At 44.0% G+C, this 15,290-nt stretch overlaps 1 protein-coding gene across 3 annotated transcripts in view; it reads left to right on the top strand.

The window, feature by feature from the left end:
* LOC129814112 (translation initiation factor eIF-2B subunit gamma-like) overlaps positions 1–15,290 on the top strand; it is a 62,334-nt gene that overhangs the window by 24,494 nt on the left and 22,550 nt on the right. For all 3 annotated transcript variants that reach the window (XR_008753230.1, XM_055866919.1, XM_055866920.1), the window contains exons 6-9: positions 11,228–11,317; positions 13,406–13,539; positions 13,658–13,848; positions 14,115–14,177. Coding sequence is in view for 2 of the 3 variants with exons in the window: in XM_055866919.1 (XP_055722894.1) it covers positions 11,228–11,317; positions 13,406–13,539; positions 13,658–13,848; positions 14,115–14,177 (478 nt within the window). In the remaining variant the exon portion in view is untranslated. The remainder of the gene's footprint in view (positions 1–11,227; positions 11,318–13,405; positions 13,540–13,657; positions 13,849–14,114; positions 14,178–15,290) is intronic.

Genomic DNA, 15,290 nt, shown 5'->3' with positions numbered 1-15,290 from the left:
ATTCCGACAGGGTTTGAGAAGGCCAAAGTCACTGCAAAGACCCTTGCCGATAAATGGGGAGATCAGAACGCATTTGAAGACACTCGGAGAAGGAAGGTGAGGCGTCATTTTGATGAGCTATGCGAGGATGAGTGACTGTGTGATGGGGAGAGTAGTTTTAGAGTCAACGTCTTTAATGCAAACCTTGACATCGTTATCCACCAGCTGTCAAACGGATTTAAAAGTCTGCGGGCAACATCGAGTCTGTTTAACTCCATCCATCCCACTACCCTGGCCAACGCAGATGATGATGATGCGCTCTACAAGACCGCCAGGCGGTTGGCTGAACATTACAGCAAAGGTGTATCAGCAAGCTTACATGGCTAATTCATCTCTTTGATGGCCTGTTTTAAGAAGGAAATTGCAAAGCACACTACAGTGAGAGACCAGGCCAAGATGCTCATTGTGGATTACAATTCAGTCACTGCTACATTTGGGGAAGTAGTTACAGCGACGCTCCTTTTTATGACTCTGCCTGTAAAACGCTAGCCAGTGCCAAGTACTCCTTTTCCAAACTGAAAATAATTAAATCATACCTGAGGAGAAGCATGTGACAGGAGAGACTGAGTGAGTTGGCCATTCTGTCCATTGAAAACACCAGGGCCAGAACCATGGATTTGAATGCCATAGTCAACGACTTCGCAGAGTGGAGACAGAATGTCCTGTAAGGAACACAGTAGTCCAGCTTGTCTGTTGATAGCTCCTCTTATCATTTGTTTCACACTTGCACCCTGCTTACGTACTAAAAATGAACAAACGGTCCTTGTTCTAATTCTGACTAAAACTACACACATCATCAGATTATAGTTTTATGATTCTAATAGATGTCATACAATTATATGGTTTCAGGGTGGAATATTCTAATCATTACCTTTTTGAGCATATAATTCCCTTATCAGGTGAACAAAAGGACGTCTCGTTGATCATAAGGCATACACCCCCGCCCTTCTTACCAGAGAGATGCTTGTTTCTGTCGGCGCGATGCGTGAAGAAACCAGGTGGCTGTACCGAATCAGATAGCGTGTCTCGAGTGAGCCATGTTTCCGTGAAACAAAAGAACGTTACAGTCTCGGATGTCTCTCTGGAATGCTACCCTTGCTCGGATTTCGTCTACCTTGTTGTCAAGAGACTGGACATTGGCGAGTAGTATGCTCGGGAGCAGTGCGCGATATGCCCGTCTACGGAGCCTGACCAGAAGACCAGATGTACTGGGTCATTAGCTGTTTTTCGGTGTTTCTGTCAAGAGATTGATCTATATGTTTAGGTTTTATAATATAGGCTATTGCCTATTATTTGCAGATAAAATAGGGTGTTTTTTGACCGCTTTGTGCTTTCCTTGGTGCTGATCGACTTATACGGGTTAATTTCTGACCGCCGTCCATGGTGTTGAATGTATTGGCTATATTGCGGCTTCTTTGGTAACAGCTTTAATTGTGCCCATAGATTAGGATCTGCTCTGCTGTTACAATGCTTAACAATATTAACACACAGCATTACCAACAAAATTATTTACATTTTAAGAGAAATATGGATGGTGATAGGGTCCCTTAATTTTTTGGGGGAACCTGGGCCCATCATGATTAAGCTACGCTACTGCTACCATAGTTTAATTCTCTTTCCGGATGAAACCATGGATTTAGTCAGTCACTTGAGGTCTACAGTACCTGGTTCCCGCAACACTAAATATATTTGAAGAATGTAGTACCATTGCGAAACTAGTAATACAGTATGTGTCTTGTCCCCTGTGTGCCATGAAGCACACTCCTCAAACATTCCTCTCTTTAAATAGCGTCAATGTATTGTCCGATGGCAAGGAATCTATACATTTAACTGCACATTTTCCCAGCTAACTACCCAAGTCTGGACATTTTGGGGCCGTTTGTATTTACCTTCTGTGCTCAGACACGAGAGAGGACAAAGAGCCAAGGTCTTTATAGTAAAGCGAAATGTAGCTGGATGCGTGAGCAAATTTGTCTGGGCCTTGCAGTGGTGTTGACTAGAGGTCGACCAATTATGATTTATCAATACCGATACCGATTATTGGAGGGCCAAAAAAAGCCGATACCGATTAATTGGCCGATTTTTAAAAAATAAATACAAAAATTAAATAAAAAGTGTAATAATGACAATTACAACAATACTGAATGAACACTTATTTTAACTTAATATAATCCATCAATAAAAATCTATTTAGCCTCAAATAAATAATGAAACATGTTCAATTTGGTTTAAATAATGCAAAAACAAAGTTTTGGAGAAGAAAGTAAAAGTCCAATATGTGCCATGTAAGAAAGCTAACGTTTAAGTTCCTTGCTCAGAACATGAGAACATATGAAAGTTGGTGGTTCCTTTTAACATGAGACTTCAATATTCCAAGGTAAGAGGTTTTAGGTTGTAGTTAATATCGTATTTATAGGACTATTTCTCTCTGTACCATTTGTATTTCATATACCTTTGACTATTGGATGTTCTTATTGCCAGTGTAACATTATAGCTTCCGTCTCTGTCCTCACCTCTACCTGGGCTCGAACCAGGAACACATCGACAACAGCCACCCTCGAAGCAGCGTTACCCATGCAGAGCAAGGGGAACAACTACTCCAAGTCTCAGAGCGAGTGACGTTTGAAACGCTATTAGCGCGCACCCCGCTAACTAGCTAGCCATTTCACATCGGTTACACCAGCCTAATCTCGGGAGTTGATAGGCTTGAAGTCATAAACTTGAAGCAATGCTTGAAGCTCAGGGAAGAGGTGCTGGCAAAACGCACAAAAGTGCTGTTTGAATGAATGCTTACGAGCCTGCTGCTGCCTACCACCGCTCAGTCAGACTGCTCTATCAAATATCAAATCATAGACTTAATTATAACATAATAACACACAGAAATACGAGCCTTTGGTCGTTAATATGGTCAAATTCGGAAACTATCATTTCGAAAACAAAACGTTTATTATTTCAGTGAAATACGGAACCGTTCCGTATTTTATCTAACGGGTAGCATTCATAAGTCTAAATATTCCTGTTACATTGCACAACCTTCAATGTTATGTCATAAGTACGTAAAAGTCTAGTTCGCAAATTAGTTCGCAACGAGCCAGGCTGCCCAAACTGTTGCATATACCCCGACTCTGCTTGCAATGAACGCAAGAGAAGTGACACAATTTCACCTGGTTAATATTGCCTGCTAACCTGGATTTATTTTCGCTAAATATGCAGGTTTAAAAATATATACTTCTGTGTATTGATTTTAAGAAAGACATTGATGTTTATGGTTAGGTACAGTCGTGCAACGATTGTGCTTTTTTCCGCAAATGCGCTTTTGTTAAATCATCCCCCTGCGTTGCATCGATTATATGCAACGCAGGACACGCTAGATAAACTAGTAATATCATCAACCATGTGTAGTTATAACTAGTGATTATGATTGTTTTTTTTATTTTATTTATTTTATTTTTTTTATTTAACCTTTATTTAACCAGGTAGGCAAATTGAGAACACGTTCTCATTTACAATTGCGACCTGGCCAAGATAAAGCAAAGCAGTTCGACACATACAACAACACATAGTTACACATGGAGTAAAAACAAACATATAGTCAATAATACAGTGAAAAAAAATAAGTCTATATACAATGTGAGCAAGTGAGGTGAGATAAGGGAGGTGAAGGCAAACAGATATATGTATAAATAAATAAAATATAAAAAGGCCATGGAGGCGAAGTGAGTACAACAGAGCAAGTAAAATAAAAACTAAAAAAACACTGGAATGGTTGGTTTGCATTGGAAGAAAGTGCAAAGTAGAGACAGAAATAATGGGGTGCAAAGGAGCAAAATAAATTAATAAATAAATACAGTAGGTAAAGAGGTAGTTGTTTGGGCTAAATTGTAGATGGGTTATGTACAGGTGCAGTAATCTATGAGCTGCTCTGACAGCTGGTGCTTAAAGCTAGTGAGGGAGATAGGTGTTTCCAGTTTCAGAGATTTTTGTAGTTCGTTCCAGTCATTGGCAGCAGAGAACTGGAAGGAGAGGCGTCCAAAGGAAGAATTGGTTTTGGGGGTGACTAGAGAGATATACCTGCTGGAGCGCGTGCTACAGGTAGGTGCTGCTATGGTGACCAGCGAGCTGAGATAAGGGGGGACTTTACCTAGCAGGGTCTTGTAGATGACCTGGAACCAGTGGGTTTGGCGACGAGTATGAAGCGAGGGCCAGCCAACGAGAGTGTACAGGTCGCAGTGGTGGGTAGTATATGGGGCTTTGGTGACAAAACGGATGGCACTGTGATAGACTGCATCCAATTTATTGAGTAGGGTTTTGGAGGCTATTTTGTAAATGACATCACCGAAGTCGAGGATTGGTAGGATGGTCAGTTTTACAAGGGTATGTTTGGCAGCATGAGTAAAGGATGCTTTGTTGCGGAATAGGAAGCCAATTCTAGATTTGACTTTGGATTGGAGATGTTTGATGTGGGTCTGGAAGGAGAGTTTACAGTCTAACCAGACACCTAGGTATTTGTAGTTGTCCACATATTCTAAGTCAGAGCCGTCCAAAGTAGTGATGTTGGACAGGCGGGCAGGAGCAGGCAGCGATCGGTTGAAGAGCATGCATTTGGTTTTACTTGTATTTAAGAGCAGTTGGAGGCCACGGAAGGAGAGTTGTATGGCATTGAAGCTCGCCTGGAGGGTTGTTAACACAGTGTCAAAAGAAGGGCCAGAAGTATACAGAATAGTGTCGTCTGCGTAGAGGTGGATCAGAGAATCACCAGCAGCAAGAGCGACATCATTGATGTAAACAGAGAAGAGAGTCGGTCCAAGAATTGAACCCTGTGGCACCCCCATAGAGACTGCCAGAGGCCCGGACAACAGACCCTCCGATTTGACACACTGAACTCTATCAGAGAAGTAGTTGGTGAACCAGGCGAGGCAATCATTAGAGAAACCAAGGCTGTCGAGTCTGCCAATGAGGATGTGGTGATTGACAGAGTCAAAAGCCTTGGCCAGGTCAATGAATACGGCTGCACAGTATTGTTTCCTATCGATGGCGGTTACGATATCGTTTATGACCTTGAGCGTGGCTGAGGTGCACCCATGACCAGCTCTGAAACCAGATTGCATAGCGGAGAAGGTGTGGTGTGATTCGAAATGGTCGGTAATCTGTTTGTTGACTTGGCTTTCGAAGACCTTAGAAAGGCAGGGTAGGATAGATATAGGTCTGTAGCAGTTAGGGTCAAGGGTGTCCCCCCCTTTGAAGAGGGGGATAACCGCAGCTGCTTTCCAATCTTTGGGGATCTCAGACGACACGAAAGAGAGGTTGAAGAGGCTAGTAATAGGGGTGGCAACAATTTCAGCAGATAGTTTTAGAAAGAAAGGGTCCAGATTATCTAGCCCGGCTGATTTGTAAGGGTCCAGAGTTTGCAGCTCATTAAGAACATCAGCTGACTGAATTTGGGAGAAAGAGAAATGGGGAAGGCTTGGGCGAGTAGCAGAGGGGAGGGCAGTGCTGTTGTCCGGGGTAGGGGTAGCCAGGTGGAAAGCATGGCCAGCCGTAGAAAAATGCTTATTGAAATTCTCAATTATAGTGGATTTGTCGGTGGTGACAGTGTTTCCTATCTTCAGAGCGGTTGGAAGCTGGGAGGAGGTGTTCTTATTCTCCATGGACTTTACGGTGTCCCAGAACTTTTTTGAATTTGTGTTGCAGGAAGCAAATTTCTGCTTGAAAAAGCTAGCCTTGGCTGTTCTAACTGCCTGTGTATATTGGTTTCTGGCTTCCCTGAAAAGTTGCATATCACGGGGGCTGTTCGATGCTAATGCAGAACGCCATAGGATGTTTTTCTGATGGTTAAGGGCAGTCAGGTCAGGAGAGAACCAAGGGCTATATCTGTTCCTGGTTCTAAATTTCTTGAATGGGGCATGCTTATTCAAGATGGTGAGGAAGGCATTTTTAAAAAATGACCAGGCATCCTCTACTGACGGGATGAGATCAATATCCTTCCAGGATATCCCGGCCAGGTCGATTAGGAAGGCCTGCTCGCTGAAGTGTTTCAGGGAGCGTTTGACAGTGATGAGTGGAGGTCGTTTGACCGCTGACCCATTACGGATGCAGGCAATGAGGCAGTGATCGCTGAGATCTTGGTTGAAAACAGCAGAGGTGTATTTGGAGGGCAAGTTTGTTAGGATGATATCTATGAGGGTACCCGTGTTTACGGAATTGGGGTGGTACCTGGTAGGTTCATTGATAATTTGTGTGAGATTGAGGGCATCAAGCTTAGATTGTAGGGTGGCTGGGGTGTTGAGCATGTTCAAATTTAGGTTGCCTAGCAGCACGAGCTCTGAAGATAGATGGGGGGCAATCAGTTCACATATAGTGTCCAGAGCACAGCTGGGGGCAGAGGGTGGTCTATAGCAGGTGGCAACGGTGAGAGACTTGTTTTTAGAGAGGTGGATTTTTAAAAGTAGAAGTTCAAATTTTTTGGGAACAGACCTGGATAGTATAACAGAACTCTGCAGGCAGTCTTTGCAGTAGATTGCAACACCGCCCCCTTTGGCCGTTCTATCTTGTCTGAAAATATTGTAATTGGGGATAAAAATGTCTGAATTTTTGGTGGTCTTTCTAAGCCAGGATTCAGACACGGCTAAAACATCCGGGTTGGTAGAGTGTGCTAAAGCAGTGAACAAAACAAACTTAGGGAGGAGGCTTCTAATGTTAACATGCATGAAGCCAAGGCTATTACGGTTACAGAAGTCATCAAAAGAGAGCGCCTGGGGAATAGGAGTGGAGCCAGGTACTGCAGGGCCTGGATTCACCTCTACATCACCAGAGGAACAGAGGAGAAGTAGGATAATGGTACGGCTAAAAGCTATGAGAATTGGTCGCCTAGAGCTACTAGAGCAGAGAGTAAAAGGAAGTTTCTGGGGGCGATAAAATAGTTTAAAGGAATAATGTACAGACAAAGGTATGGTAGGATGTGAATACAGTGGAGGTAAACCTAGGTATTGAGTGATGATGAGAGAGATCTTGTCTCTAGAAACATCATTGAAACCAGGTGATGTTATCGCATATGTGGGTGGTGGAACTGATAGGTTGGATATGGTATAGAGAGCAGGGCTAAAATCTCTACAGTGAAATAAGCCAATAAACACTAACCAGAACAGCAATGGACAAGGCATATTTACATTAAGGAGAGGCATGCTTAATCGAGTGATCAGTAAGGGTCCAGTGAGTAGAGGTTGGTTGGGGTCGTGGCGATCCAGACAGCTGGCCGGGTATATGGCTATCGGTAGCAGCATAGGATGGAGGTCTGTTTGTAGATACCTCGTGCGTTTCCGTCGGTAGGTTCCGTGTAGTGGGGTTTTGTTCAGATAGCAGCCGATAGGACAGCTAACGATTAGCGGGCCTCAGGTGAGCGTTCAGGTAACGTCGGGACGGATTTGCCGGTTGGATAAATCCCTCGGGCAGATAACGTCGGCAGTCAGTCGTGAAGGCCCGGTGGGGTTACGTATCTGCAGCAGCAACAAAAGAAACGGGTCCGGATGGTGATGGAACTCCTCAGCTGGCTAGCTCCAGCATGATTTGAGTTTGCTCCGGGGTCGACGTAAGCCAATAGTCACACGGTATGCAGCTAGCTAGCTGCGAAATCAAGGTGCAAGTGTCCAGAGCCTGCGGTTGGAATCCGGGGAAACTGAGAGAAAAAAAAGTCCCGGAATGCTCCGGTCCGAGTCGCGTTGCACAAAAGTGCCGGTAGATTATCGAGCTAAAGGAATAGCTGATGACCGCAAAACGTGGGCAGCTGAAACACCAACGCTAGCTAGCAAACCGGCTAATTTCGGGGCAGCTACAGATTAGCTTCTGGCTAGCTATCGGAGTAGCTTCTGGTTAGCTATCAGGCTAGCTTCTGAATTAGCCCCTGGCTATCTTCCACGATGGATTTTCAGATTGAGATAAATAATACTTATTGTAATTGGTGAAGCGGGTTGCAGGAAAGCTTTTGCAGGAAAGCTTTTGTAGTTGAGTTCTTGGATAATAAAATAAATAAAAGATATGTGAAGAAAAGGTGTAAATATATATATATATATACAGGACACGACAAGACAATACGGAAAAGACGTCTGAACTGCTAAGCCACCTTGGATGATTGATTGTTTTTTATAAGATAAGTTTAATGCTAGCTAGCAACTTACCTTGGCTTCTTACTGCAGTCGCGTAACAGGCAGGCTCCTCGTGGAGTGCAGTGAGAGGCAGGTGGTTAGAGCGTTGGACTAGTTAACTTTAAGGTTTTAAGATTGAATCCCGGAGCTGACAAGGTAAAAATCTGTCATTCTGCCCCTGAACAAGGCAGGTAACCCACCGTTCCTAGGCCATCATTGAAAATAAGAATGTGTTCTTAACTGACCTTAACTTGCCTAGTTAAATAAAGGTGTACCAAAAAAAAGGCTAAATCTGTGTCCAAAAATACCGATTTCCGATTGTTAGGAAAACTTGAAATCGGCCCTAATTAATCGGCCATTTCGATTAATCGGTCGACCTCTAGTGTTGACACAGACTAGGTCCAGAACAGCAGTTAGCACTGTCCCCTCAGAGAGAAGCACAAGGACTATTACCTCACAGCACTGCTGCCATGTGGAATGTGCTCATTTAAGAGGTACTACATGCTGAGGTTTTTAGTAGTCAGTCATAACGCTTGGGAGTGAATCACCATAGCCTGAGGAGTTTTGCAACAATGTTCTGTTTCACTCGTCAGCCAGGCCCCCTAGACTACCAGGAATCACACATTAGACTTGTTTGGGAAATGCAGTGGCTTATGGCCAAACGATGTGTATTGTATTTCTACTAAATTATCACCCAAATCGGGATCCTTCCATCAGCATGTAGGCCGTCCCATTGGACGGACAGACTAGGTCTGTAGCCGCTCCTGCTTGTGTTTAACCATGGTGTCCTGCACTTGGTTGGGGGGGCACTTGTCGACCCTCCCCCCAACCGCTCCCATCCTCGCCACATCACACCTGACCCCCAGCCACCATACACTGATCCCTGGGTATCTCTCCTGCTTGGCCTCCCTCCCTGCCTGTCTGCCCGGCCCCACAGGTGCCAAACAAGGATGTCAGAAGCTGGGTGTTCCAATAAATCTCGTTTCCTTCTATCTGCATTTGGCGTACAGTTCACACACACACAGGATATGACAACCTGTTTGCTCTGGTCTGTGTGTGGACCGGAGGACCACATTGGGACCACATGTGGGTGGTGTGATGTGCTAGAATATTCCTGTCTCTGTTTTCAGCCTCTTGTTGGTGGATTCAACACATGGCCCCTCTGTGAGCTGGTTAATGGAATGGCTCAAAGTTGTCATAATTTACCTCTTGCCTGTTTACCCTCCTCCCCCTCACAATGTGATTTATACGGCCCAGCATCTGGTTCTGAAATCTGCATCGCCAAACAGACCTCCTGACTTATTCTCAATGTTTTAAATCGCATTCTTCACCCAAGAAAAGGCGGAGAGGGGAGGCTCTCACATAAAGCTCCGGAGATGAGATGGTTTTCTTATGGTTTCGCTTCATAAATGTCACATTAATGGGAGACGGGGGGTATGGGGGGCTCAGTTGAATGTGACACCACCAGGCAGGCTGGACAGCCAGTTTGTTATGGTGGTGCTTCACCACTCTGATCATGGTGGGTGTTAGGTGGAGGTTTCATTTGTTTCACCTGGTGCTCTGATCCAGAGGTCTTATAGAATATAGACTAGTGAGTGTATGGATATGGCCTTTTATGATCCATTGCCTTGGTTCTGTCCAAGGAACTGTTTATGGAGTCGGGTCTCCTGGCCACTTTATGTGAGCAGTGCTTACAGAGGCCTTCTCACAGGATGAGGTCTGCTTTCACCATGGTCATATCTACTGTGAATACAGTGCTAGCTTTGCTAACTGACATCACTGTCTTAGAGAATTGATGTTGGCTTCTGTAGGCATTTTCGACTGTAGGCTTAAATTTAATTCTGTAACTAACCACCATTCGGCAAGTATAGAACGTTATATTATCATGATCATTTTACCCGAGGACTTCAAAAATAAAACCCAAACAGCAATTATTCTCAATTAAAGCGTTTCTACACGATACCACCACAATCTCTGATCCTGTGAGTTTTTCCCATCTCTTTCTTCCTGCCTGGTGCAACAACCTTTGGTTTGCCTTCAGCTGCAACTCAGAGACTTCCCACATCACTCAGACAGCCTGGCTGCTGCAGCTCTCAGATGAATTAGACTGGCCTCCAGGGCAGGCAGGCAGCCGCCTCTGGCATGTGTCCCAAATGGCACCCTATTGCCTATTGTAGTGCACTACTTGTAGTGCGCTATAAAGGAAATAGGTTGCCATTTTAGCCCTGGGCTCTATAGCAGCCTGCCCTGCCTGAACACAGAGGATCTATACCCAGAGCATTGTCATGTCAATTGCATGCTGTAAAACAATTGGGGGGTCCGCTGGTGTTGGCATCTGACCAGTTAACGCAGCACTCACTGCAGTTCAGACTGGACACGGTTGCCATGACAGCCATGTTTCTGGGGCAGGGCCTGTGGACAGAGGCTGGCAGGGGACAATACACAGATGCAAGACTTTTATATCACCTCTTTTTTTTTTATCATAACAGATGTTCTGTTCTGTCACATACGGCTTTCAACAGAGTAATTAAGGAGGTAGAATGAAAAGCTAAATTAAAGACTGTAGTTATTTTTACTCTTTGTCATCTAATTAAAAAAACATCTGGAGAAGAAAAACAAAAAGTGGTTTTGCTCATGTAAAGAAAGAGGCTTGGTGCCTCAGTGTCTGCTACAGGATACTTTATAGTGTGTTGTGCCATGAACAGTGACATTAACTGTGGTACTGGCACCACCTGGGTTCTCAGTAGCCAGTTACGGTTCCCCTTAAACCTGTGTAGTAACACTGTTATTACTCTAACAGTTGACCTACAGAAGTGAAATAGGGAATAACCCTTAGCCCTCTCGGGTGATAGCAAGAATTGCTCTCGACTCCAAAGCAATTGCTAGAGTATGTGATAAGACATGTTAGTACAATGTTTCTATAACAACTACCATGTTACGACACAGTGATAGAGGTAATGCAATCTAAAACATCCCGTCTCCGCTGGCTTTTTAGTTAACATGTGATTTGATTTACCCCCCCCGTCTTTGTCTCTCTCTCTTTCATTCAGACATCCAAGGATGCACATCAAAACTGGCCTTGTGGACGCCCACCTGTACTGCCTGAAGAAGTCTGTGGTCGACTTCCTGGCTGATAACAAGTGAGGTCATTTTACTTTTTTTGCTTCCTAAATGGCACCCTATTCCCTGTAAAGTAGTGCACTGTGTAGGGAATAGGGTTCCATTGGGATGTAGCCTTTGTGCATGTCATTTTCTCACAAATGTGCTCGTGTTTTATGTTTAATGTATATCAAATTAGTTTTTAAAAGGTACCGATAACCATCCACATAAATGTGAATACAGTGTATTGCTATACACAGTTGAAATATTGAACAGCACCTTTCTTGCCAAGGTTCATACGTGTTGAATTTGAGTTAATATGAGAACAGGCTGTGACTATGGAGGCTTTGAGACTGGTAGGTATTCTTGTCAGGTGTTAATTTGTTTTACAATGTGCCACTTGAGCAGTTTATTAGGCTTTTAGCCCCCTTGTGCGTTAGTATCAGAGGTACACCTCAATCACAACTGTGTTGATCATCTCACTTCCTCATACTTCTGGTTTTCTTTTAAACTGCAATCACTTTGGACCAATCAGAAAGTCTTGTTTATTGTCCATTGTACTTTTTTGGGTTACTGTATATAATAGGACCACCACCATAGACTGACATGTATCTTCCAACATATTGAAGTCATTTAATGGATCTCTGTGGTCACCACCACCACCAGATCAAATGGTCCACAATTTAAAATATGTACTGGATCATTAAAATCAAGGCCAAGCAATTGAAGGCAATGTTAGATGCTTAGACCACTTAGTTGAAGTGCGTCCCACTTTGATAAATGTACATCCTATTGATGTAGCCTATATTTCTAGTGGTGTTGCATTCATCTACTCACATTCTCCTGCCCATACATCCTAGGCAGGGGATACTTCAGAACTGGGAGGGGGACAGAACAGGGCTTGAATGAGAAATGGGTCTAGTAATTGCTAGCCCCCGCCCTCCTGTTCTTACCCTCCCTCCCGCCACCACCAGCAAGACCAAAAGCAGCAGCACAACCTCTTCCTCCACCCACCCCCCAGTCCAGTACCCCAGTTAGTCCCCCCGTCCCTTTTGTGCTTGTTAAACTGGCATTGTGAGGAAACCCAACAGCTCCTTTAAGTGGTGTTGAAATAAGTGCAGGTGGCATTAATTGGGGAGTGCATTGACTCACTCACTCGCCCGGCCCACTTTCCCTCCAAATAGGAATTTTCTACTGGGGGTTTACATAAATACTCTGCATTGCAGACGCTTGTTCCTGCTGCTTCCCATTGCTTTAACATTTGAATTCACCAGTCATCCTGATATAAATATCATTTAATGTTATCTGCCACCCAGACTCGGGAGACCTCAAAAGCACTAACCACTTCTTTCTTTCTCTCCCGCATCAAAGTAGGTGGACTTTTTTTTTGTCCCCCTTTTTTTCATGTTCCCCCCTTTTTCTCCCTCCCCTCCTCTCTCTCTCCATCTCTTTCTCTATCTCTCCCTCTTGAAGCTGCTCTGCTGTGGAGCGCTCAAGGAGAAAAATGGACAGAGTAACTGTTGTTTCTTTCTCTGCATTCAGATGGAAATTCTAATCTCCCTTAAAAGAAACTAAAAAGAGAGTGAGAGATGGAGAGGGACATTGAGTGCAGTGCAGGAGAGCAGAGGAGGAGGAGAAAGTTAAATTGCCTACTGGGCTTACATGGTAGTTTGAAACCATGATTCAGCCTAATCTTTTTTAACCTGTTAGGAAACCCATGAACGTGTACACTGTGAAATGATCGTGGTTGTTTCTTTCTTTTCTGGTTAGCGGTAACCCTCATGAGCAGAGATGGCCTAGAACTTGTGAAAGCGTTCAGTACATTAGCCATGTACACTCAAAGGCATTCCCCCCCCTTCTCACCCCCCTCTCCCTACTTCCTACTTCTATCGTTTTGATTGGCCATGAGGAAATACCTGAATCAAAATAGAAATATTATGAGTAGAACGGGGGTCCGCATGCAGGTCAATTACCACGGTCAAATGTTGTCCTCGTTCTTATTCTATGCTATTACTTTTCAAAAGAGTTGGGGGCAAATGTTAGACTTCATGAGAGTAAAATGTATTTTTTACTTTCAGTGAATGTACCTATTTCAACAACTGTGTAAGTATTGTATTTTTCTCTCAAAGATCTGTTTCTTCGATTCGGGGAGAGCTAGTCCCGTATCTCGTCCGCAAACAGTTCTCTAAATCCATGACCTCTCCGAATGTCAATGATGAAGCTGATCAGAACCTTAAGAAAAAGGATGGCAATGCAAACTTAGGTAATGAAACTATACTTGAACATTTTAAGAGAGTTTTCATAGCTAGGTTGTAACTCACTTCATGCACACACACACACATACACACTCAACTGTGTGTATCTGCTGTCTGTGTGTGTAGAGATTCAGATCTTGTCCAGGGATGAGGTGCTGCTGCAGCTAACCCGGGAGAGGTCCTGTTGGAATGACCATCGTGGGGACATGAGTGAGGCCTACCACGGAGGACGCCTGCGCTGTTACGTGCACATCATGGACGAGGGCATGTGTTACCGCGTCAACACGCTAGCAGCCTACATCGAAGCCAATCGCCTGGTAAGTGAGAGAGTGAAACTATATGTACTAAACATGTGTTAATCACTTTCTTACTGCTTCATGGCTAGCATGCTCTTCTCGTACACTGCTTTCTTTACCTGCCACATCAAACTAATAGCCGGCTCTGTTAGTAACCCTAACTTACAACTTTTAGATGTGATTAATATGACCTTTTGTCTGGTGAGGAACATGCTCCCTGTACATTACTGGCATTATTGTTTTATCCTCTTCTATGAACATGTATGCCTTATTGTCTTGTGTTCCAGGCTCCTAAGCTGTTTGATGAGCCTGCAGTCCATCCATCAGCAGCGATATCTGTGCGCTGTCTGGTGAGTGGCTAGCCTAGTAGCTGGATGGGTGGTTCTCTTAGATATCTGGTACGATGTGTATTTTCGGACTGCATCCATGAGTCTGTGTCTGAGTCATTAGCAGGTTGTAGTAGAATGAGCGTTGTGAATGAGGATGCCATTAGAGTGAGTGTGCTTTGGTGAGTCACATGCTATTCTTGTTAGTTGTCTATGAGGGTAGATGCTCTAGATGTGTGTCATAGGGGATTAAGGAGCATAAGAGGCAGGGGAGGCCACTAGCGGAGGCCCTCAGCTCCTCTTGCCCTGTTTAACAGTTGGGGACTTTTGGCCACTACACCTCTTACAGATGTAGGACCTTATTTTGAGACAGTTTGCTACAGCAGGAAAATAATCCTGCAGCAAAAGGAAATGTGAATTTATTATGTGGATTATAATTACCATATCAAAGTGTAAATTACAAACTTTTTAAACCTCAAATACACTAAAAGTTCCTGCATTTCTGAAAAGTTCTGCAACAGGATGATCAAATAAAGATCTTACAACTGTAGGTTGCCTCTCCACTATCTTTATGATCAAACTGCTCTCCAAACTGTCAAACTTTGAGTTCTAAAAGTATAATCCTACTGTTGTTCAAAAAAAGAAACGTCATCTCACTGTCAACTGCGTTTATATTCAGCAAACTTAACATTTGTAATATTTGTGTGAACATAACAAGATTCAACAACTGAGACATAAACTGAACAAGTTCCACAGACATGTGACTAACAGAAATTGAATAATGTGTCCCTGAACAAAGGGGGGTCAAAATCAAAAGTAACAGTCCGTAGCTGGTGTGGCGACCAGCTGCATTAAGTACTGCAGTGCATCTCCTCCTCATGGACTGCACCAGATTTGCCAGTTCTTGCTGTGAGATGCTAGCCCACACTTCCACCAAGGCACCTGCAAGTTCCCGGACATTTCTAGGGGGAATGGCCCTAGCCCTCACCCTCTGATCCAACAGGTCCCAGACGTGCTCAATGGGATTGAGATCCGGGCTTTTCGCTGGCCATGGCAGAACACTGACATTCCTGTCTTGCAGGAAATCACACACAGAACGAGCAGTATGGCTGGAGGCATTGTCATGCTGGAGGGTCA

Source organism: Salvelinus fontinalis, chromosome 17, assembly GCF_029448725.1.
Source record: "Salvelinus fontinalis isolate EN_2023a chromosome 17, ASM2944872v1, whole genome shotgun sequence".
Lineage (NCBI taxonomy): Eukaryota > Metazoa > Chordata > Actinopteri > Salmoniformes > Salmonidae > Salvelinus > Salvelinus fontinalis.
Note: the sequence above shows the minus strand (reverse complement) of the source record. Positions and strands in the feature narration are given on the sequence as shown.